Source organism: Elephantulus edwardii, unplaced genomic scaffold (assembly GCF_000299155.1).
Source record: "Elephantulus edwardii isolate Elephantulus edwardi_28Jun2011 unplaced genomic scaffold, EleEdw1.0 scaffold00087, whole genome shotgun sequence".
In the NCBI taxonomy this organism is placed as follows: Eukaryota; Metazoa; Chordata; class Mammalia; order Macroscelidea; family Macroscelididae; genus Elephantulus; species Elephantulus edwardii.
In genome coordinates, this window is record NW_006399837.1 from 13,443,202 (window position 1) to 13,465,322 (window position 22,121).

The 22,121-nt window shown below is 44.9% G+C and overlaps 1 protein-coding gene across 1 annotated transcript in view; it reads left to right on the forward strand.

Moving 5' to 3' along the window:
* FBXO36 (F-box protein 36) overlaps window positions 1–22,121 on the forward strand; it is a 118,647-nt gene that overhangs the window by 85,112 nt on the left and 11,414 nt on the right. Inside the window, exon 2 of the mRNA XM_006890329.1 lies at window positions 6,247–6,355. Coding sequence (XP_006890391.1) covers window positions 6,247–6,355 — 109 coding nt within the window. The remainder of the gene's footprint in view (window positions 1–6,246; window positions 6,356–22,121) is intronic.

The following is a 22,121-nucleotide window of genomic DNA, read 5'->3' on the forward strand; positions in this document are numbered from 1 at the left end:
TCCAGGACAAATCTGTTTGTTTTCCTAGCAGTCCATGGTATTCTCAGTACTCTTCTCCAGCACCACAGCTCAAAGGCATCAATTCTCCTTAGACTTCTCCTTTAAAAGTAAGCTCCTCGTCCATCTGCCCAAGATGCCGAAGAGAAGGAAGGCCAAGGGGGTGAAGGTGGCCCCCCAGAGCAGCTGCTCACCACTGGGCATCAGTGTTTACTACACTTGATGCTTACCATGGTGTTTCTTACCCATTTTAAGACTTTCAAAGAAATGAAATCATAGTGATTTTATATGTATATTAATATGAAATTGGCCAATGGAGAAGGCATACTGAAGAAGAAATGATGTCTGAATCACAGAGCTGGTTAAGAATATTCCCTAGTCAGCCTGAAGAACAAGCAGCTCTGTCTTGGAAGCCCCGGTACTCCTTAGAAGCAAGGACTTCTCTCACATGTTTTAGTCATGTTATCAGAATGTTTTCACGCTTTCACATTGAGAAAAGCAGAAGGCTAATGCACACCCATGTTTATTGCTACTTTGTTCACAATAGCAAAGACTTGGAACCAGCCCAAGTGCCCATCAATAAACGAATGGATAGAGAAGCTGTGGTATATTCACACAATGGAATATTATGCAGCACTGAAAAACAAAGAACTGATTAAATATTTATACAAAATAGGTGACCATGGAGGACCTTATGTTGAGTGAAATATCTCAGTCACAAAAAGACAAATACTATATAATGACACTTATAGAACAGGAATGATATGGGGGTTGAGGGGAAACTAAGAAAAGAGGGGATAAATAATGTACATGGCATTGAAACAGATGAGGGAGAGAACTGTATAAAAGGAACATATGATTAGGTATTATTGGCATAACAACAGTCCAGAATAAGAGTTGCATAGTAAAGTGGTCTCGGGGAGTGCAGGGGAATGGGACTGTATAACAATGAAAGAACTTTTTTTTTCCAAAGAAAAAAGTAAACTGGGGTGGGGGCACAGAAAGGAAAATGTGCAACAATGAATGAATGGAAATCCAAGTTCTTTATAAACTTTCATAAAATCTAAAGGAAAAAAAGAAAGAAAAGTAGAAGACTAGCAAAAAAGGAAGCTCTTAGCAATGTGGAGTGACACTGTGATTGCAACAGTCGTTTTAATGCACAGCGAAGGTTGTCCCAGAGAGGGTAAGGCTAGAAAACCATTTATGACTGGCTTGTTCAACTTGCACCTACGAAAGTTGTTATTCTATATATCAACCTTTATTTGTGAAATTTTTTAAAAAAACATTATTGAGTGGTTTTGATTGCAAAATTCATATTCATTATAGGAATGTAGAAAATACAAATAAACAGGAGAAAACCCACAGCTAGTTTGTGCTAATCTTTGTAGCGTTCTGGTTACTTTTTTCTATGTGTGTATTTTCTTTTCAACATTTGAAGTTGTAGCACATATTTAGCTGAGCCTTTTCACAAATGGCCATTAATATTTTCTGAGCCATTAATTATTTCCACAGATTTCTTTTCTACGTTGTTGAATATTCTATCGTATAAATGTGCAATAGTTATTTAACTAGTCCTCACCATCAGACCCTTAGATTCTTATTTTTCATTAAAATTAATTCATAACAAATATCTTTACATAAAAAAACCACTCTGGTGTATCTCTGATACTCTTCCAAGCAAAATGTCTAGATCAAAAAGTATGACTTCCTTTTAAGTTTGTTGCTGTTATGTGCCATCAAATTGGAACCAACCAACTCATAGGTGACCGTCCAGCAGGTTTTCAAAGGCAGTTAATCATAGGAGAGGCCATTGCCCCTCCTTCTTCCACACAGCTGATAGACTTGAAATGCATACTTTGGGGATTGCAGCTCAGCTTCTTGCCACAAGGCCACCAGAGCTTCCTGAGGTTTTGGTAGACCTTGCCAGACCAATTTACATTCTTTTCCTTGTTGTCGCTAATATCGGTTCTTTAATCGCTTTAAAAGTATCTTCCTGTCAATCTGGGACAGGAAGTGGAAGAAAAACAACAGCCCTAGATAACTGAGACAGTCACCCAGGAGAGGGGAGCTGAGTCAGGTTAGGCAGCACAGGTCACCAGCAGGGCATCCAAGGGGCTACAGTGGACTGAGTGGCCTCCAGGGAGGAGCAGGCCAAGGGGCCAGACTATCGCTGTTGGAGATTAAGGGAAGCCAGTCTCGCTTCCTCTCCCACTGTCAGCTGGAAGAGAAAGGGAAGAGGGAGGGCTCTTCGTGGGTGGTCAAGTGCAGGAGAGCCCCAGAAGAAGAGGGCCACACACGAGCTCGGGCACCAGGGACCCTGGACTCGATCTGGTTTTCCATGAGCGTGAGGGTCTCAGAATTTGCTCTTCATCTGCTCTGAAGGTTCAGAATTATTATTACAACCAAACCAAAACGTGTCTAAGCAGCACAGGAGAAGCTCTTTATAGGCCCAAGGCCCCTCCTTCATAATTTCAAATGAGGCCTTGGACAGACACCTTCAACTTTAAAAAAAAAATTATGATTCAAGTGAAAGTTTACAATGCATGTTGGGTTTTCCTCTGTAGACAATTAGGTCACAAAGTAGAAGAATATTACATAAGGCTAAGAATCATAACCCTGCCAAGTTGACATGTATTTGGTTGTTGTTCAGTGCCTTCAGTCCACTGTGACTCATAGCCACCCTGTGGACAGATGAGAGCCTTATCCTCTCTTGGCCGGCCTCACCACCTCCCCGTGTTCACGCTCCCTGTTGTGGTCTGTGTCCGGCCATCCGAGGGTCCTTCTCTCTTCACTGACCTTTTTCCCAGCGTGGTGTCTTCTTCCAAAGACTGGCACCTCCTGAGATCACACCCAAAGTGTCTGAGATGAAGTCTTAACTATCGTCTATAACGAGCTTAAACAAAGCTGCTTGTTGCTGGGTGTGAGTTGATTCTTGCGCAAACGACCCCATGTGACACGACGGAACTACCCCGTGGGGTTTGCTACACTGCAGTGTTATGGAAGTGTTATGCAGTGTTATGCCAGGAGCTCCTGAGTACCTTTGAACCTCCAACCTTTCCGGTGACAGCCAGGTGTTTACCTTTGTGCCACCACAGCTCTGAGGAAAGCAGACTGCCTCAGAAAGAGGCTGTGTGTCTGAACCACAGATGAGGGGTCTGGGCCGTGGTCCTCGCTAGTGCTGTTTTGTGAGTGAAGTGATTAGTTCTCCATAATTTGTTGTGAATGCCTCCCAGGAGACAGCAAGATTCTTATCTGTGTGTGTGAGTGAACTTGAATCTGCTCCCTGGGGAGCCTCCCCCCAGAGACCCTAAGACAAGCACTTCACACACTGCCTTCGAAATCAGTGCCGGAGGGCTCGTTAATTAGCATCACGAGTGCCAGCAGCCATTTCTCGTTGATGAGATGAATGGTGTGCAAGACAGGAGGCTGCCTGCGAGCTGGTTCCAGCACCGCTGTCTGTTCTGTGAACAGCATAATGAGTAGACTTGCCGCGCGTAACAGCATAACGGTGGAGCAGCCCTGGCTCCATTTGTCCCCCCCAAGTGCCCACGTGTCAGGACTTTGGCTGCCCCACCTGGCTAGCTAGGTAGCTGCGTATGTCCTGGCCCTGCTGGTGTGCTTGTGCTGGAGAGAAGGGCCTGCTGGCATATTGGTGGCGGGGCGGCTCCCCTGAGCACTGGCACTGGCTGTGTGAACACTCCCATGCCTGCTTCTGAAGAAGCGTCGTGGGGCACAATTCAAGACTTGCTTTCAGAATGTAACACCTGGTAGCAAGGTCCCCCCCCCACCTGTCAGTTTGTCCTACTCTGGTGACGTATATGTCGCTGTGACACTGAAAGCTGTGCCACTGATACTTCAGATACCCTCAGGGGTCCCCCAGTGTGAACGGCCTTCAGCAGAACTTTCAGACTAACAGACTAAGAAGGAAGGCCTGGCCATCTACTTCCAAAAACATCAGCCAGCATGAACTTTATGAGTAGCTAGGGGAGCAAGGGCCGAGAGCGAGCGTTCTAGAAGCCGATGTGACCACAGACGACATGGAGGGAAAGAGTCCCCATCAAAGCAGAGGTGGCCATGGTGATGTGAGGGGAGGGACGCTTTCGGCCCTGCCTGTGTGGCTGAGACATGACACAGAATGAGCAGACTCAGCCGCCGTCTGTTTAATGCTTAGTGATAACCCGTATGTTGAACGTGTGAACTATGAGCCCTGGGGCACCGTGGCTGCTGTGAGGGGCTCCAGCATGGAGTGTTGTGAGGACGGTATAGCGTTTCATTCCGTTCAACTTCAAGGTGGCCCAGTCACACCTGGCACAGCACCCAGCCACAGCGGGAGGGCGCGAGGGTCTCCAGACGGCTCACATTCCACAGCTAACCCAAAGAGCAGAGGTTCAGGCCCACCAAGAGAAAGGTCTGCTGGTCTGCGTCCAGAAAGATCCCCATGGAGTGGGGCCATTGGTTGAGACCACTAAGAAGGTACCAGGTTTGGCGTTTTGTTTTGTAAGGGGGTGAGGAAGGAGACGTAGCTCGTCTGACAGCACACCTCTGGAATTGTTTGTTCATCTGTTTTTAGTTGTAAGCAGTCGCAGACTTAATCTTTTGCACCACCAAGGCTTCACGGATGCTTCCCAAAACCAAACCCAGCCGTTGAGTTGACTTGGGCTCTTAGCAACCCTGCAGTGACCTGGTGAGAGAGAGGCTGAGGAGAGGGCAGTCGGGTGAGCACCGTGTGTAGGAAAATATACGTTCACCGGCCACGGGGTTTCTCTGGGAGAAATTGCGTTCTTGGTAACTCTATAGAGTCTCGTGAGATGAGGGAATTTTTGCCATCTCCTAGTGGCAAGAAGCTGTGCTGCAATCCTGAAGGCACGCAGTTCGAATCTACCAGCTGCTCCACAGGAGAAGCATGGGCAATCTCCTCCCGTGCAATTAACTGCCTCTGAAAACCCACGGGAGGGTCAGCTGTGGGTCATTTCTGACTTGATGGTACACAACCACAACAGCATAATGATTAATAACAAAGTCTTTTAATTCATTTAATAAATGTTGTATACTTTAAGCTGCTCTCTGCAAGGCAGGTGAGAGACAGATGCTGTACAGTCTCTGCCTTCCTGAGGACAGTCGTCCTCCAGGGGTGATGGAGAAGCAAGAGATCTGGTGAAGACAGGGCAGTGGTCTGGGATGGTGCACCTAGGTCCTGTGGGAAACACAAAGTGCGTGAACAGTGTGGTTGGGGGAGACAGTGGGGTCACAGAGTCAGCGGCCAAGTTTTTGCTGCATATGCTTAAAAACACAGAGAGTAATGCCGAACTTAATTGCTTACATGTCCACTCTCTGGTCATGAGCACATGCAGGTGAACAAAGCTCCCACGATGCACCGCTGCACCCCCTCCCCACTTCATGAGCTCCCCGGCTTTGTTGAGATGATCCTTACTGAGAAGGAACAGATTGTTCCTAAACCAGAAGAGGAGGTTACACAGAAGGAAAAGATCCCAGAAGAAACAAAAGCTTAGGGCTCAGGAGTAAATAATGCAACTTCAAATAAGATTCTGATAACTTGGGAAAAATGTGTATGGTGAAGGCAAAGGTAGTATCCATAAGGATGTGAACAGCACAGTATCACTAAACAAAGGGAAGGCTCAGAGAAGTATAGAAGGATCATTGGGAATCAGGATCCTAGGGAGAAAGTGGGCGAAATGCAGTTACATTATGAATATTGAAGTTAATGTTATTAAACCTGCATAGTGGACTGGACCTGGGAGGGGAGGGATTGTAAAACAATGAAAGAATTTATCTTTTACTTTTCAAAAAGAAGAGTGTACTTGGAGAGAGGGGTGGGCAGGGGAGAAAAGTGCAACAATGAATGAATGGAAATCCAAAGTCTCTGTAAATTTTCATGAAAATTAATAATAATGAAAAAAATTTTAAAAATAAATTAAAGTTATTAAACATAATGTGTATGTATGGCCAAGTGAAAAACTCGCTTGCTTTGTAAACCTTTACTCAAATCACAACAAAAAATAAAACAATAGAAAGTGAAACCCAGGGAGTGTTCCGTGACTTGGGGCTGGGACAAGTTGAAAACATCGAGCCAGATCCCAGACGCAGTCACCTCTCCAGAATGCATTCCCTGCTGCACCACCCTCACGTCTAGCATGCCGGGATGCAGTTGGAGCTGATGCCAGCTGTGCCCTGACCACAGTGATTTTTCAAATCCACAAACTAATTCTATCTTGTTCCTTTCCATTCCAGGTCTCCTTACGATGGTGGAAGATCTCTCTAAGAAGTGAATACCGCTCAACAAAACCTGGAGAGATCCAAGAGAGTCACGAAGACTTCTTGGAGAATTCACACCTTCAAGGCAAGAGACGGGGCATATCCAGTACTTCCTGCTCCGAGTCTTTAAGCAGTGATGGCGTCAGCCCAAGAAGCGTCAGATAGATCATCATCCCAAATCGTGATGCAGAATTATGTACTAGAAATAATAGAACGTTAGCTTCTTAGAGGAGTTCTCTGATGGCAGTGTGGTTAGGGTATTCGACTGCTAACCTGAAGGCCATCAGTTCGGACTCACCTACTCTGGGAGAACAGTGGGACAGTCTGTTACATAAAGATTATAGACTGCTTTGAAGACTCAGTTTTACTTTAGGGCAGTTCTATTCTGTCCTAAAGGGTACTGTGAGGTGGTATAGGGAGCTCTGGTGGCCTGGTGGTCAGAAGTCCTGCTGCCAACGCAAAGGTACTTTGGGAGAAAGGTGGCCAGTCACCTTCTGTACATTTTACTGCTTCAGAAAACCCACTAGAAAAACACCACCAACAACAAAAAACCCACTAGAGGGTAAGCTGTGAGTTGGTGCCAGCACATAACAAGAAGTTGGAAAAGACATGATGGCTGTGGGTAATGTGGGTTCTTATTAAACAGTGTTAACAGAGCCCGAGATTTCTTTGGGGAAATATTTTGACATGTTTAAATTCTAGGTCAACATACAGACTCCTTGATCAAATGAAACATGGCAGTATAATTTCATGGGAAAGGGGGTTCTCTTGTTTTAGAAATAGCCATTTAAAAGTATAATCCAGTGATCAAATACTTGAATTCATGCATCTTGCCATTCATTGCAAGTGCTGCCTCTGCTGTTTCTTTTAACAGCAATGTTTGTCCATTTCTTAGCACTTTGGACTTAATTTAAGGCACCTCAGTGTCAGGTTGCCAGTGGTTCAAACCCACCTGTGCCATCTTGGGAGAAAGACTTAACAGTCATCTCCCATGATGATTTATCCCTTTGGAAGCCCAGGGAAGAGTCACTGTGTGTAGGGTTCTGCTTGAAAGCAGTGGGCTTGATTTTATAATTTGGACTTAATATAGAAATCCCCTCTCCTTCTCTTTTGTTTTCCTTCTTCCTAATATGAAAATCTGTGTTTCATTGACTGTGCAAAGGCTTTTGACTGTGTGGATCACAACAAACTGTGGCTGATTCTGAGAAGAATGGGAATTCCAGAATATTTGATTGTGCTTATATGAAACCTATACTTGAGCCAAAAGGCAGTCGTCAGAACAGAGCAAGGAGACACTGCATGGTTCAAAATTGGGAAGGGTGTACGCCAGGATGTATCCTGTCTCCATACCTTTTCAACCTGTATGCAGAAGAGGACTCTGGGCTGTACAAGGAGGAATATGGCATCAGGATTGGAGGAAGATTCATCAACAACCTGCATTATGCAGATGACACAACCCTGCTTGCTGAAACTGAGGAAGACCTGAAGCGCTTGCTGCAGAAGGTCCAAGATATGGATTGAAGCTCAACATCAAGAAAACAAAGATTCTCACCACTGGGCCAATTGGCAGCATCATTACAGATGGTGAAGAGATTGAGATTGTTAACAGTTTTAGTTTGCTTGGTTCCACAGTCAACATTCTCGGTACCAGAAACCAGGAAATCAGGAGACGAATTGCATTGGGAAAGTCAGCTGTCAAGTACCTCTCCAGAGTACTGAAGAGCAATGATTTCAGGCTGGGGACTAAGGTGTGCCTGATCCGGGCCATAGTCTTCACAATTGCATGCTATGCGTCAGCTGGACAGTGACTAGGGAGGATAGAAAGAGAATTGATACCATTGAGCTGTGGTGCTGGAGAAGAGTGTTGAATATACCGTGGACTGCTAGGAGAACAAACAGGTTGGTCCTGGAGAGGGTGGAGGAGTCAAGGATTCTGAAGATTCTTCTGACATACTTTGGACATGTTGCAAGGAGGGACTAGTCCTTAGAGAGGGACAGCATGTTGGGGAGGTTGGAAGGGCGGCACAGGAGAGGAAGACCCTCCCGTGAGATGGATCAATTCAGTGATTGGGGTAATGGGAATAAGTGTGTTGGAGACAGTGAGGTTGACACAGGATAGAGCAGGGTTTCGGGTTCTTATACATAGGGTCACTGTGAGTTGCAAGTGACTCGACAAGATATAAGAACAACAATATGAAAATAGGGAGCTCTGATGGCTTAGTGGTAAGGATTTGGGCTGTCAGCCCCAAAGTATGTGGTTTGAATTCGTTAGTGCTCTGCAGAGGAAAGGTGGGTAATGTTCTCCTGTTCTGTTTGCGACCTCAGAAAACCTGCTGGAGGGTCAGCTATGACTCGGTTCCAGCTCAGGAGTACTCAGCACAGCACAAGCAAACATACCATGAAGAGGAATCAAAATGGTCTGACAAACTCCTGGCCACCGTAACCGAGCTCCAGCAGTTTTCAGAATGCCATCAAAGCGTATACACTCCGGTCTGCACTTCCACTTGGTTATTTTGAGGCAAATCTGATTATTACATTATTTCACCCTAAATTATTTCAGTATGTGTCTCTTAAAGATCAAGAGTGCTTTTTAACACCATCACAACACAGTTGACCCTTAAATAGCATGGGTCTGACCTCCCTCAAAGTAAGAAATCGATTTATAATTGGCCCTTGAAAATGGGTTTAAAGTGCACACACCCGCAGATGAACTGCTCAAGTGGAAACGACATGGCATTTTAAGCGGATAACTCGCAGCCCAGCTGCAGAAACCCAGTGGAGTATTGCCATCATCTTTTCTGACTCACTAGATTTTTGTTTGTCTATTAATATTAATAATAAGTGTGTTGACATATGTGTTTGATTGTCACCCGAGCTTTGTGAAATCAATATGGTTATGTCCGTGACACAAGTGAGATTCAGAAAGGATGTGGTTTCCCGCAGTCTGCCAGCTGAACACTGACACTGCCAGGACAAAGCCCTGAAATAAGTATGTTTCATGTTGTTTTTAAAAGGCAGACTCAGGGCACGTCTTTGATAATCAGCACCTCTCAAAACACTCTGTTATTCAACATTATGGCATGGAGCACTTGGTCTTTTGTGGGGGGTGAAGGTTTGGTTTTGTTTTTCCTTAAATAGCTAAAAGTCTGCATTGATTGCGGTGGTAGAGTGGTTTGGAAAAGGACAGTGACAGAGGCTACACAATGTGACAGTTGCCATCAGCATCAGAGGATTGGTCATTGGTGTCACAGGATTGTACGTGTGGAAATGCTTGGGTTGAGAAGTTTTGTTGTGTGCATTTTTACCACAATTAAAAAGGCAAATTTTTTACTGTACACACATCTTATTTTGTTCACTCCTTTAGAGCAAGTCTTTATAAAACTCATTGTTGCCCTGCAAAAGGAAGTATTTTGGGGAAAGATGGTCCACCATTCCTTGAGTGATACTCCAGGCATACACTGTTTGCTAAATTGTAGGACAGGCGTGTGTGTGTGTGTGTGTGTGTGTGTGTGTGTGTGTATACACATACACATATACAAATACATATATATACACATATACAAATACATATATACACACATATACAAATACATATATATATATACACACACATACATAGATGACTATATACATATATATACACACACACATAGATGACTATGAACTTAGCTGCTATGCCACATGTTTCATTTTCAATTTAGAATTTGTTTTACTTTCTAACCACTGTCACAGCTACCCCAGCACCCTGTGTGCAGTGCGTGCTGATATGAAACAGTGCTGCTGGGTCAGTGCCTCTGAGCCTGTGAATTCCTTGAGGGAAAAGAGCCCCTTCAACAACATCAGTAGCACAAAGCTGATTCTTACTAGGTCAGACCCACTTCCACACCCCGCACATCTACTTCTATCAGTTCTAACACCAACTGTCCCTCCCTCACTCTCACTACATTACAGTTTAGTTCACAAATCTGTTGCAGTGACCACACAGAACTCTCAATACTCACAACTATGGGCTTTATTAAGGAAGGAACAGGTTACAGTGAGGTTGCAAACACTCGGAGTCCAGTTCTTCAGTCAGGCCACTTCTTCCCAGGAATGCTTGCCAGCAGGCTTCTCTTTGACCCTCAGCCTCAAGGCTCTAGGTCAGTGTTATAAAACTCTTTGCGTTCTACCACTTAGGGTATTTCCCACCCCCTCCAAGTCGGCCGATAAGCATAGGCGAGTTCCCTGGGCTCTGGCTCTCTGGGGCAGCCATTCTAATTCAGCTCCGCCTCACATCAGTCTCTGGTTTTCTGGGGTTCTCTGCTGCCTGGGCTTGGCTGGGTCTCCATCTAGGGCAGTAATATCTGGTCCCAAAGGACCATGGTCTCCACAGTTTTCTTGATGACAGCAAGATGCCCATTTTCTGTCTCTGAATCTTCTCAGTTTAAGCTTGGCGGGGTGGCAGACCTTAACAGATCCCCTCATCAATAGCTTTCAGACCATATTTGCATGTTCCCATCCCAGAAGGTACTGTTTACCTTATTATCAAGCTATCCCAAGCCCTTGAGGGGGCACACAGACACCTCACATTTTATAATCCTAACCATCCATGTGGTAAAAGTAAAAACCAGTGGTTGGGAAAACCATATTAAACAGTCTCCTGAACCAGAGTTGTTTCTTGACGACTCACAGTTTCCTGGGAATCTATTGAATATTCTTTCCACAGAAATCTGGCGATGGGTGTTTGGGCCAGAGAGACCACAGATGGAAGCCAGCAGTTGTCTTCTGCGGGTTGGCTCCGTGGCCCCATCCACACCTTCACTCACTCTTCACTCATTGCCGTCGAGTCAGTTCTGATGTCTGCGACCGTCCATTGGGTTTCAATCATAACGGGAGGAGGTGAGCCATCTTTCTTTCAGGGAGCCACCACCAGCAACCTTTGAGTTAACAGCATAACTGAGAGGTGTGGCCTTTGCGTTAGTTAGCGTGGACTAGAGTCCACAGATTGAGGCACACTTCGAGACGTTGTAGGCTCACGTCTGGGCCGTCTCAGTAAAGCACATATCTCAGTCAGGCCAATCACACAGATTTTTTCCCTCCCCGCCTCCCCCAGTGCATATAAAAATTATCTTTAACTCTGCTGTGGTAGAACTGATACCTTTGAATTGTGTTGGAGGAGAGAACTGACCATCCCACGGGCCGCCCAAAACACAAAGAACGATGTCTTTCTTGGAGGAAGTGTGACCAGCGTGCTCCTGCGGAGGAAGGAGGGTGAAACTTCACGTCACGTCCATTAGACATGTAGTCAGGAGGGTCTGGTCCTTGGACAAAGGCATCGTGCTGGGAAAGATGAAGAGTTCGAGGAAGACCCTCACCAAGATGGAGCGACTCGGTGTCTATAACGATGGCTTGAGCACGTCAGAGACTTTGAGGACGGCGCAGGACAGGGCAAGGTTCAGACCTGCGTTCACCTGGCGACTAGGAGTCACAGTGGACCCAGCAGCACCTAACAACAGCAGTACTGTAGGAGGAGCCCTAGTGGTGTAGTAGGTTAAGTGCGAATCCACCAGTGGTTCCAGGGAAGACGGATGAGATGGCCTCCTCGCAAAATGATTCATACCCTGGTCATCTGGATGGAGGGCAGGGCTTGGAATCAGCTTGTCAGCAGTGGCTTTATCCTAAAGTCCGTTAACGGTGAAGTAGCTTTAGGGAAGAGTTTAAAGCAGCATGAGAATTAGTAAAATGGGACATAAGACACAGGAAGAATGGCAGCGAGAGATTTGTCTCTCCACAGAGTTGCCACAAACTTCTAATGTGTAAAAGTATCTGTTGGTACACAATCCCAGTGAGGGAGTTTTTCTTTTGCTTTTCAAGGAGAGGAGCAAATGGGGGGGGGGTTTGTGCGGGGAGAAGGGTGCAACAATGAATGAATGGAATCCCAAAATCTCTGTAGATGTTCATTGAAATGAAAAATAAACAACCTAAATTTAAAAAAAAAAAGTATCTGTTGGCCTAGTGGAAAGAAGCCGCGCTGCAATCCCAGAGGTACGCAGTTCAAATCCACCAGATGCTGTGCTGGAGAAGGAGGGGCGATCTCCTGCACCAGTCAGCTCTGATTTGATGGTACACATTCAGAAAATAATAAAAGAAAATTTAAAAAAAAGAAGCTGTGCTGCAATCCCAAAGGCACGCAATTCGAATCCACCAGCCGCTTCTCAGGAGAAGCAGGAACAGTCTCCCGCGATTTACTGCCTCTGAGAACCTGCTGGTCAGGTCAGTTCCAGCTGGTTGGCACACAACAGCAATCTGCAGAGGCATAAAACAAAGCACAGTGAAATGAGGTCTGCCTGTCCTGGGCTAGCAGGGCCGTCACTAGGTTCAGAATCAGCACTTGTGCGTTTCCTGATGAAACGAGGCAAGTAAGCACACTTATCGGGTTTTTAATGCTGGGTGCCTCCTGCCTGGAGAGAAGTGGCACTTAGGGATCCAGTCACAACCCACCTGCACCAGCTCTGCCTTTGACCACGTCCAGGCCATCTTGTGTCTGGATCCGGGAGCTCCCAGCGTTCTGGGACCCTGCGGGCTAGGCCAAACCTGGCCTGCAATCAGTTGAACCCTTAACCGCTCATTTACTTAATTTTAAGTTTGTTTGTTGTTGTTGTTTTAAATATGAAATGCTTCACGAATTTGCGTGTCATCCTTGCGCAGGGGCCATGCTAATCTTCTCTGTATCGTTCCAGTTTTACTATATGTGCTGCCAAAGCGAGCACTAATTTTTAAATTTTTTACAGTGAAAATTTGTAAATCATACTAGTTTTTCTTTTTTCTTCTCAGTTTAATAGCAAATAAACAAAAGAAGGTACCCACACTAGTTTTGTATTCAGTCACTCATAAACATGTTTTATAGCATTAATTGCCATTGGTTAATGTAATTAATTTCTGACAATGTCTAATCATCACCTTACTGTGTATTCCTCTTTATCTAACTCTCTTCCTCTAACTATATATTTTTACCTCCCTCTCACTCCTTTCTCATCCTTGTTAATCCTTCAGGTTGGATTCTGTGTGTAGCTTTTTCCTTAGCTTTTTCTAATCGTGGTCTTATATCTTAATTGTACTTTCATTGCTGACATCTGTCACTCAGGATCATTTGTTCTGCATTCATTCCTGTTGTGCAGTATTTCAGGGATGCCTCCTGCACCATTGTGTGGATGTACCATAGTTTCTTCAGCCCTTCATCCATCCATCCATCCATCCATCCATCCATTCATTCATCCAAAGTGAACACTTGTGTTTTTACCAATTCTTTGCTATTGTAAATACTGTTGCAGTAAACATGCACATGTTGGAGTTCTTATTTCTTTGAGATAGATTCCTAGCAGTGAGATTGCTGGATTGTACGTGCAGTATGTCTATTCCAAACCTTCTAAGGGCGTGTCCACCTGCTTTCCATAGTGACACCACTGTCTCACCTTCCCACCAGCAGTGTCAGACCCCTAGTCTCTCCACATCCTGGCCAGCATGTGTTGCTTCTCAACTCCTCTCCCCTCTGTCTGGCCTTGCTCAGCTCCAAGCAGACTGGCTTCCTTGTTGTTTTCTGAATAAGTTAAGGCTATTCTGACTTCAAGGCCTTGGCACTAGCTGATACCTTTGCTAAGAATGTGCTTTTCCAAGATGACTCCATGATTTGCTTTCTGTTCAGGTCTCTGCCAAGTATAGTATAACTCATTGGTAGATAGTATAACTCATTGCCATCAAGTGGATTCTGACCCACAGCCACCCTGTCGCACTGTGTAGAATTGGGTTTCCATAGGGTTTCCTAGACTATAAATGTTTACAGAGGTGTGGACCGTTACATCCTCCTTCTGTGGCTTGTCTGGTGAGTTTGAACCACCAGCTGTGACTTTAGCAAACAAATGCTTAACCACCACAGCACCGAGTCTTAGACACTGTATAGAAAACAACAGCCGCCTCTGCCCTGGAAGCTGTATCTTCCAGGACATGTTTCATTATCACATATGCACTAAGCTGTTGTTGTTGTGAGGTCCCATGGAGTCAGCCTCCCATAGCAACTCCATGTACACTCAGAATGTTGTGCAGCCCTGCACCATCCTCAAAACTATTGCTCTCTCTGAGCCCATTGCTGCAGCCATGCTGCCGGACCATCTCATTGGAGGTCTTGCCTTTTTTAACTGGTCCCTGCTTTCCCAACCATGATATCCTCTATGGTTCATGTTGGTAGACTGAACCTGGACTTTCACTGGGTGATACCCTTTGCTTCCCCCACCTCCAGTTTACTTCCTTAATAAACCCCACACCTCTGAGTAAAGTCAAGGCTCTGAGTCAACTTGCAATGAATATCAGACCCCGTGATTAGTAGAAGTAGGTGTGGCGGGGGAGGTGAGGGGCTGTCGGACCTTGTAGCTGTTCTTTTGGTCCTGAGGATGTTATCAGTGGCGACAGTTCCCCTTTGTGGAGTTAGTAGAAACCAGACTCGGCCATCCTAACGCTGCATTTGCTCCTGTTATACCTGCACAGGGTCAGAGTGCGTCAGAATCAACTCAACAATGAGTTGGGTTTGGTAACTTGAGGGTTAGGATACATTGAAAAGCACATCATTCTTTTCAAAGACCATGTGATACTCCATTGTGCAAATAAACAATTTTTGCATTGTTCCTGATGTTTAATTGTTCTTAAAATGTTTAAAAATAATCTGGAGCTTCTTTCTCTTTTCCCATTTCATGAGCCTCTTAGTTGAATAGATTCCTAGATGTGACATTGCTGAGTCCACAGCTATGGGTGTTACACCTGGTGATAGATGCTCTGAATTTTACTGGACGAGGTGAATTCTTGAAAACTTTGGCTAGTTCTAGGCTAACCTGACAAGGGATGCCAAGCATTTCTGTAAGCCACCGTGAACATCACTGCCATGGGAAGGAGCATGGATGCTGTGGACAACTCCGACCTTTATAACTGGGTACTCTGAGCACATGAGTAAATTGGGCAATTGCCATTATTTCTACTTTGTATGTAAAATAAGATTAAGAAATATCTTTATATCAGAGTAGTTCTTTCAAGTTTGAGCAATTCACAACTTACATCACATACCATTACCTCACTGACCTCACAAATGGCCCTCCCAAAGGTGCTGTTAATTACACTTCAGCCAAGGGGGATAGAGGATCTTTCTTATACCTTTGCCATTATTAACTAGATATTGCTAACCTTGTTAATCTTTTCTGGTCAGACAGTGGAAATGGCATCATATTTAATTAGAATTTTCCTGATAACTAGTAAATTTAGTGTCTTTCATATGTTTGTCATTTGTTATAGTTAGGTACGGTAAAAAAGAGCAAAGGCTGTGTGAGGACAGCCACATCTGACCTTTACCAGTGTCATACAAGGGAGCTGTCCCCATCAACAGCATCAACAATACAAGACCAATTCCCGTAAGTCAGACATGTTCCCCACGTTTCCATACCTCTTTGTACTCATCTCAACACAAATCTTACTGCTTTCCTGGGTCCAAACGTGATAGTGCACAGAGCACACAAAACCATATTGGGGAAGTCAAAAAGTTATCATCCAAGTAAGTAGCAGAATATAGTCAGAACAGCTTCCAAAATGTGCTCGCAGGCACCCCAGCCTTGAGCCTCACAGCTTTAGACCAGTGTTACAAAGTTCTCAGTCCTGAGAATGATGCCCCTATCCCCAGTTGTCCAACAGACATAGGCAAAGGCTCTTAGCTGCAGTTCCAATGGTGTAGCAGTTCCAAGGTCCCAGCTCACGTCAAGTCTCTGGTTCTGTCTCACGTCAAGTCTCTGGTTCTGTCTCACGTCAAGTCTCTGGTTCTGTCTCACGTCAAGTCTCTGGTTCTGTCTCACGTCAAGTCTCTGGTTCTCTGCTGTGGCTGGCTGTTGGTTCTGTAGGCCCTCTTGACTGCTCTTTGCCTGATGGTGAGGTGTCTTCTCCTCTTGGCTAGTGGAAAACGTCTAATGCTCCTGGTGCTGAATAACTCAGTTTGGTGGTGAGACAAGCCAACCCCCTTGTGGATGGTGATCTAGCCAATCCTCTTGCAGATTGGTAAGATAGCCAAACCCTTGGTGGATAGGCTCACCCTTTGTTGTTAGATGCTTTCAAGTTGAGGACACTTGATAGCACCTCTGTGAACAATGAGTCTGAACCTTGTCCTATCCTGTGTCATCCCCATCATCTCTGATACAGTTGAACCCGTTGTTACAGTCACTGTGGCAGTTAATCTCGTTGAGGACCTTCCTCTTTTTTCTTCTTCTTTCACCCTCCACTTTTCTAAGCATGATGTCCATTTCTGAGGACTGACTTAATAACCCACCTAAAACATGTGAGACCAAGTGTCATAAAAGTCCTAATGTCTAACTGGATAGTTCATAACAAAGCACTTTACAACCACACCCTCAGTGTCATCTTGATGTCATGTTTTCCCAGTAGTCCTTGTATTTCATCTTTGTCTGGAAGCCAGTTTTTTTTTTTTTTTTTAATGTTTTATTATTTTTATGTGTGTGTACCATCAAATCAGATCTGACTGGTCCAGGAGGAGATTGCCTCTCCTTCTCCAGCAGAGCCTTTGGTGGATTCAAACCGCATACCTCTGGGATTGTGAAAGCCAGTTCTTAATCTGAACATTGTTTCCCCATATAAAAAGGCAGAGAGTGCTGAAAATCAGCACATTGTGGCTCCTTTTAGTTTAAAGACCTTTCATTTAACTTGTCGTCATCTTATCACATTTTACTTGAAGCTGCAAGAAGAAATCGGCATGTTCATCCCTTACTTAGTACAGCTTACTAGGTGGTGTCGTGAATTGAATTGTGTCCCCTCAAAATACATATTAAATTATAGCAAGCACAGTGTTATGTGCTGTGCTGCTAACTGAAAGGCCAGTAGTTGTTAGGTGCTGTCGAGTTGAGTACCTCCAGCAACCACATGAACAACAGATCTGAACCTTACCTTGTGCCGTCCTCACGACCTCTGACACACTTGATCCCATTGCTGCAGTCGCTGTGTCAGTCCACGTGGATGAAGGTCTCCCTCTCTGCATTTCCTCCACCTTCCTAAGCTTGATGCCCCTCGTTAGTGAATAGCCTCTTCTAGCAGCATGCCCGAAGTATGTGGGATGATGTTTGGTCTTTGCCTCCAAGGAGCACCCTGGCTGCACCTTCTCCAAGACATACCTGTTTGTTCTTTTTGCAGTCCATGGATAGTCAGTGTTTTCCTGTGACACCACAGTTCAAAGGCATCAATTCTTCTGTCGTCCTTATTCATTGCCCGGCTCTCAGCAGCACAGCAAGTGATTGAAAACACAGTGACCTGAATCAGGCATATGTTAGTCCTCAAACTAATGTCATTACTTCTCAATAATATGGAGAGGTCCCTAACTGTAGACCTGTCAATGCAATCAATACCTCTCCTGATCTCCTCACTGCTGGTACCAGGTGTGTTGAGTGTGGGTCCAAGTAAGAGGAAGTCATTGACAGTTTCAGTATATTTTCCATCTTCATGATTCCTTCTCAGACCATGGTGAGAATTTTTGTTTCTTGATGTTGAGATGCAATCCATATTGAAGGCTGTATTCTTTGATCTTCTGCAGCAAGTGCTTCAAGTCCTCCTGACTTTCAGCAAACAAGGTTGTATCATCAGATAACAAAGGTTATTGATGAGTCGTGCTCCAACCTTGATGCTACTTCTTTTTCTAGAGCCCAGATTCTCCAATATTGCTCATCATACCAATTGGATGGGTATGGAGAAAGGACATTATCTCCTATGGAATAACAAATGACTCTAAAAGCTAATGACGTAAACAGTCACAGGCATTATTATCACACAGCGTTTCTCAGGGTCAGGAATTTGGGAGCTCCTTAGCAGAATGGTTCTGATTCTTTGTCTAACAGGATTGCCATCACTTGGTACCTGAGTCATCTGAGGACAGGGTTGAGGCCGGAGGATCCAAATCCACAGTGGCTCATATACTGGATAAATGCATCAGTGGTGGTGTTGTCAGGAGGCTTTGATTTCCTGGCACCAGGATCTCATGTAGTGCTGTTAAGTGTGTGTGGAAGTCACTTAAACAGAGAAGCAAGGCCAGTGACTCAGTATCTTACAGCAGAGCCTTGGCATAGCATTTCCACCATGTGATTGCACTGGTTGTCATGTATGTAATTCTTACATGTGAAGCTATGTAAATGATCCCCTATGATCTGATAAGCCAAATAGTCGCAAGAAGATGAAGGTAGAACGCAACAAACCTGGTCTGAGGCAAAGGGATTCTCCCTGAAGCATCCCTTTCTCATTAGAACCAAAAAGAGAGGGAAGCCAGTTGAGAGGAGGGGCCGTGGTACCCCCAGGAGGAAATTGTCAGGAGTCGAGGGTGTCATTTTGGACTCAATCTCTGCTCTGCGAAGCTCCCTGACACTGGAGAAGGCCAGGACACAGGGAGACTTCCAAGGAATGCCCGATCTGCGGATGCTGAAGGAAACAGAGGCCTTCTCCAGAACTGGCAGAGAGCTTTCCCCGACAGCGGACGTCCTGAATTCAGACTTTTCATCTCCTGAGGATAAATCTGTTTGTTAAAGCCTTTCTTCGGTGATACACCAGCACTAGAGGACTAAGACCCTGACTGGCCCTGTTCAGTCTGGGACAGAGGAGTGAGTCCACAAGAATCACCAGAACCGTCTGGGATCCCAGCCACCACATGATCTACTGTGAAAACACGGATTTTATTTTTCAAAATGGAATTTATTTATTTTTTTATTTCAAAAGAAATAAGTACTAGATATATGAAGGGGTGGAGAGCCAAGCAAATTATTTTCTAAATACGTCTAACTCATCCACTTTGAAGTCATTGTAGTTCGTGTATAAGTGTGTATGTTCTGAAACTTCACAGCTTTAAAGGTTTTAGTGGTTAAGAGGCTGATGAGCACAGTATCCCTAAAGAAAGAAAAGGCACAGGAGATACAGAGGGATTATGGAAATCAGAACCCTGAAGGATTCCAGGGAGTTAAGGAGGGAAAGTACAGTTACACTGAGTATTGAAATTAATGTTAATGAACAAAATGTGCATGAAAGGTTGGATGGAATATTAATTTGCTTTGTAAACATTAACCCAGATCACAATAAAAAGGACAAAAAAATGATAAATTAAAATTTTTTTAAAGACTTCGTTGGTAGACACTTTCTAAAAAACACCTCCAGATACTTTGAATGTCTTTTGAGTATCTTGAATTGTTCAAACACATGTCTCCAGTTACATTGAAAGGGCTCTTTCCTTCTCTTTGTTCCCTTGAACTTCCAACCAGTGAGTAAGCCCTGGTCTTCTTTTTATTCTCCTGATGGGCTGCGGTGCAGTGGATGATTGTGGAGAATGTCTTTCCTAACCATTTAATTTGATGTTCATCGCAGAGTTGGGTAGTGTTATTGTTACATACTGCCCAGTCAGCTACCCCGGAAAGCAACCCTTTGAGCACCACGTCAAAGCTTTGCCCTGTCCGGTGCCACCCTCACTGTTTTCAGCATGCCCGTTGTTTCAGGCACTGTATCAGTTCATCTCATCGAGGGTTTCCTCTCTTTGACCTTCTGCGTTTCCCACCATGATGTCCTTGTTCCAAGATTTGCCCAAAGTATGTGAGATAAACTTTCACCATCCTTGCCTCTGTGGACCACCTTGGTTGCACTTCCTCCAAGATAGACTTGCTCTCTCGGCAGCCCAGCCGTGGGATCATTCATTATTTTTCGACAGCACCACAATATGCTAATAATGTGACTATGCTAATAATGTGAATATAGCACTTTGTGGGCAGAAACTTGCAAAGTATATAGACTACTGATGAGGAGATTAGTGAGTCTTGTCATCCCATCAGGTTTCAGGTGATCAGGTTTAGTGGTGGAGAGTGCAGCCAGCATCCTTTGGGGACAGAGGTTTCTCAGTAAGATGGATATAGACCAAGAGCAGCGCCAGAAATGGTCGCGGAGAACCGGACATCAGTGGGAGACAGCTGAAATGAAACAACCGTGCCAAGGAGCCAGACAGGGGCCTTCACCCAGGCTTCCTGGAGGGCTCTGGGGGAGAGCACAGCACTTCTGTAACACCCAGCTGTCTAACAGAGCCCCAAAGCCCGGAAGATAGCTGTCTGAGGGCCTGCGAGCTCACCTGGGAAGCTGTCCTGACGAAGAACTGTATCCTGTTCCAACTTGAATCTCAGCCTCTTACTCCCCTAACCCCATAATTGTGAGTATCACCTGAGTTCTGTGTGGCCTGAACAGAACTGCCGTGGACTAGCGGAGCCAGGAGGAGAGCGCTGGAAGGAAGGGTAGTGCTTACAATTGGTAGAAGGAATTCCGGGGAGCATGGGGCGGGGGCATGTCTGGCCCCATGGGAATCAGATGTATGTTGTCGATGGGGACCCTTCCCCCTTGTGAAGTTAGTGGAGGTTAGACATGGCTGCACCCCTGACAGCCACGCTGTTTACATGTTCACCAAGGAGTCTTCATAACACCTGTCCTTGGAGGCTGTGTTTTGGTGTTTGTTTTTTTTTTTTTAGTTAATATTTTTATTTTTTTAAATGTCAGTGAACATCTAGAGAGATTTTGGAATTCCATTCATTCATTGTTGCACTTTTCTCCCCACCCCTCCTACCCTTCCACCCTCCCCCCACCCGTTCACTCCTCTCCTTGAAAAGCAAAAGAAAAACTCCTTCATTGGTACACAATCCCCCACCACACACACCTCCCAAACCCCACCCCCACCCCAAATATAATCCACTCTGCAACCCTCATTCTGTACTCTTACGATAAACATAATGCCCTATAATATAATACTTTTAAACTATTCTCTCCCTCATAGACTTCGATGCAGTAAACATAATTTATCCAGTTTTCCTCAGGGAGGCTGTATATCCCCCACTCTCCCCAAGAAAGCCCTGGAAATGTAGAAATGCTGGAAATGGCCAGGTACTTGGAATTCAGAAGCAATTTAAGTTCTTAATACCTGTAGAAAGCTGGGCCAACTTATTTGGAAGGGAAATCTTAGACAACTGGCTCTTGGAAGCCAGCACCATCAGGGCTTTTACATAAATATGCGCTCACCTTACCTGCCTTCTGAAAGCTGAGAGCCCAGCCTCCAGGATCACAGTCTGACTGCTTCTGCAGGGAGCCCAGTGGTCCGGAGGGTCCCATTCTATTTGCCCCAGAAGGAATATTCCAGGCTAAACAGGAAAGGAAATCGTTAACAATCTCAGTCTTTTCTCCACCTGTCAAGATACTGCCTCTTGGCTCAGTGGTTAGGATCTTTGCATTCTTGATGTTGAGATGCAATCCATATTTTTTTTTAAATTTTTTCTTATTATTGCTATTTTGTATGTGTGTACCGTCAAATCAGATCTGACAGGTACAGGAGGAGATTGTCCCTCCTTCTCCAGCCGAGCATCTGGTGGATTCGAACCACGATGCAATCCATATTGAAGGCTGCAGTTCTTGACTTTCTGCAGCAAACATCAAGCCCTCCTGAGTTTCAGTGAACAAGGTTGTGTCATCTACATAACACAGATTGTAGATGAATCTTCCTCCAATGCTGATGACACATTCTTCTCCATACAGTCCAGCCTCTTGAATGATCCATTCTTCATATAGATGAAAAGGTACAGAAAAAGAAAACCTCCCTGATGCATTCCTTTCTTGATTTTGAACCAAGCAGTGTTCCCTTGCTCTATTCAGACAACAACATCTAGTCTTGGTACAGGTTTCACATAAGCATCATCAAGTGTTCTGGGATTCTCATTTTTCTCAATGTTAGCCACAATTTGATTCACGTCATTGCTCGGGAAGGTAGAGATCGGCACAGAGGA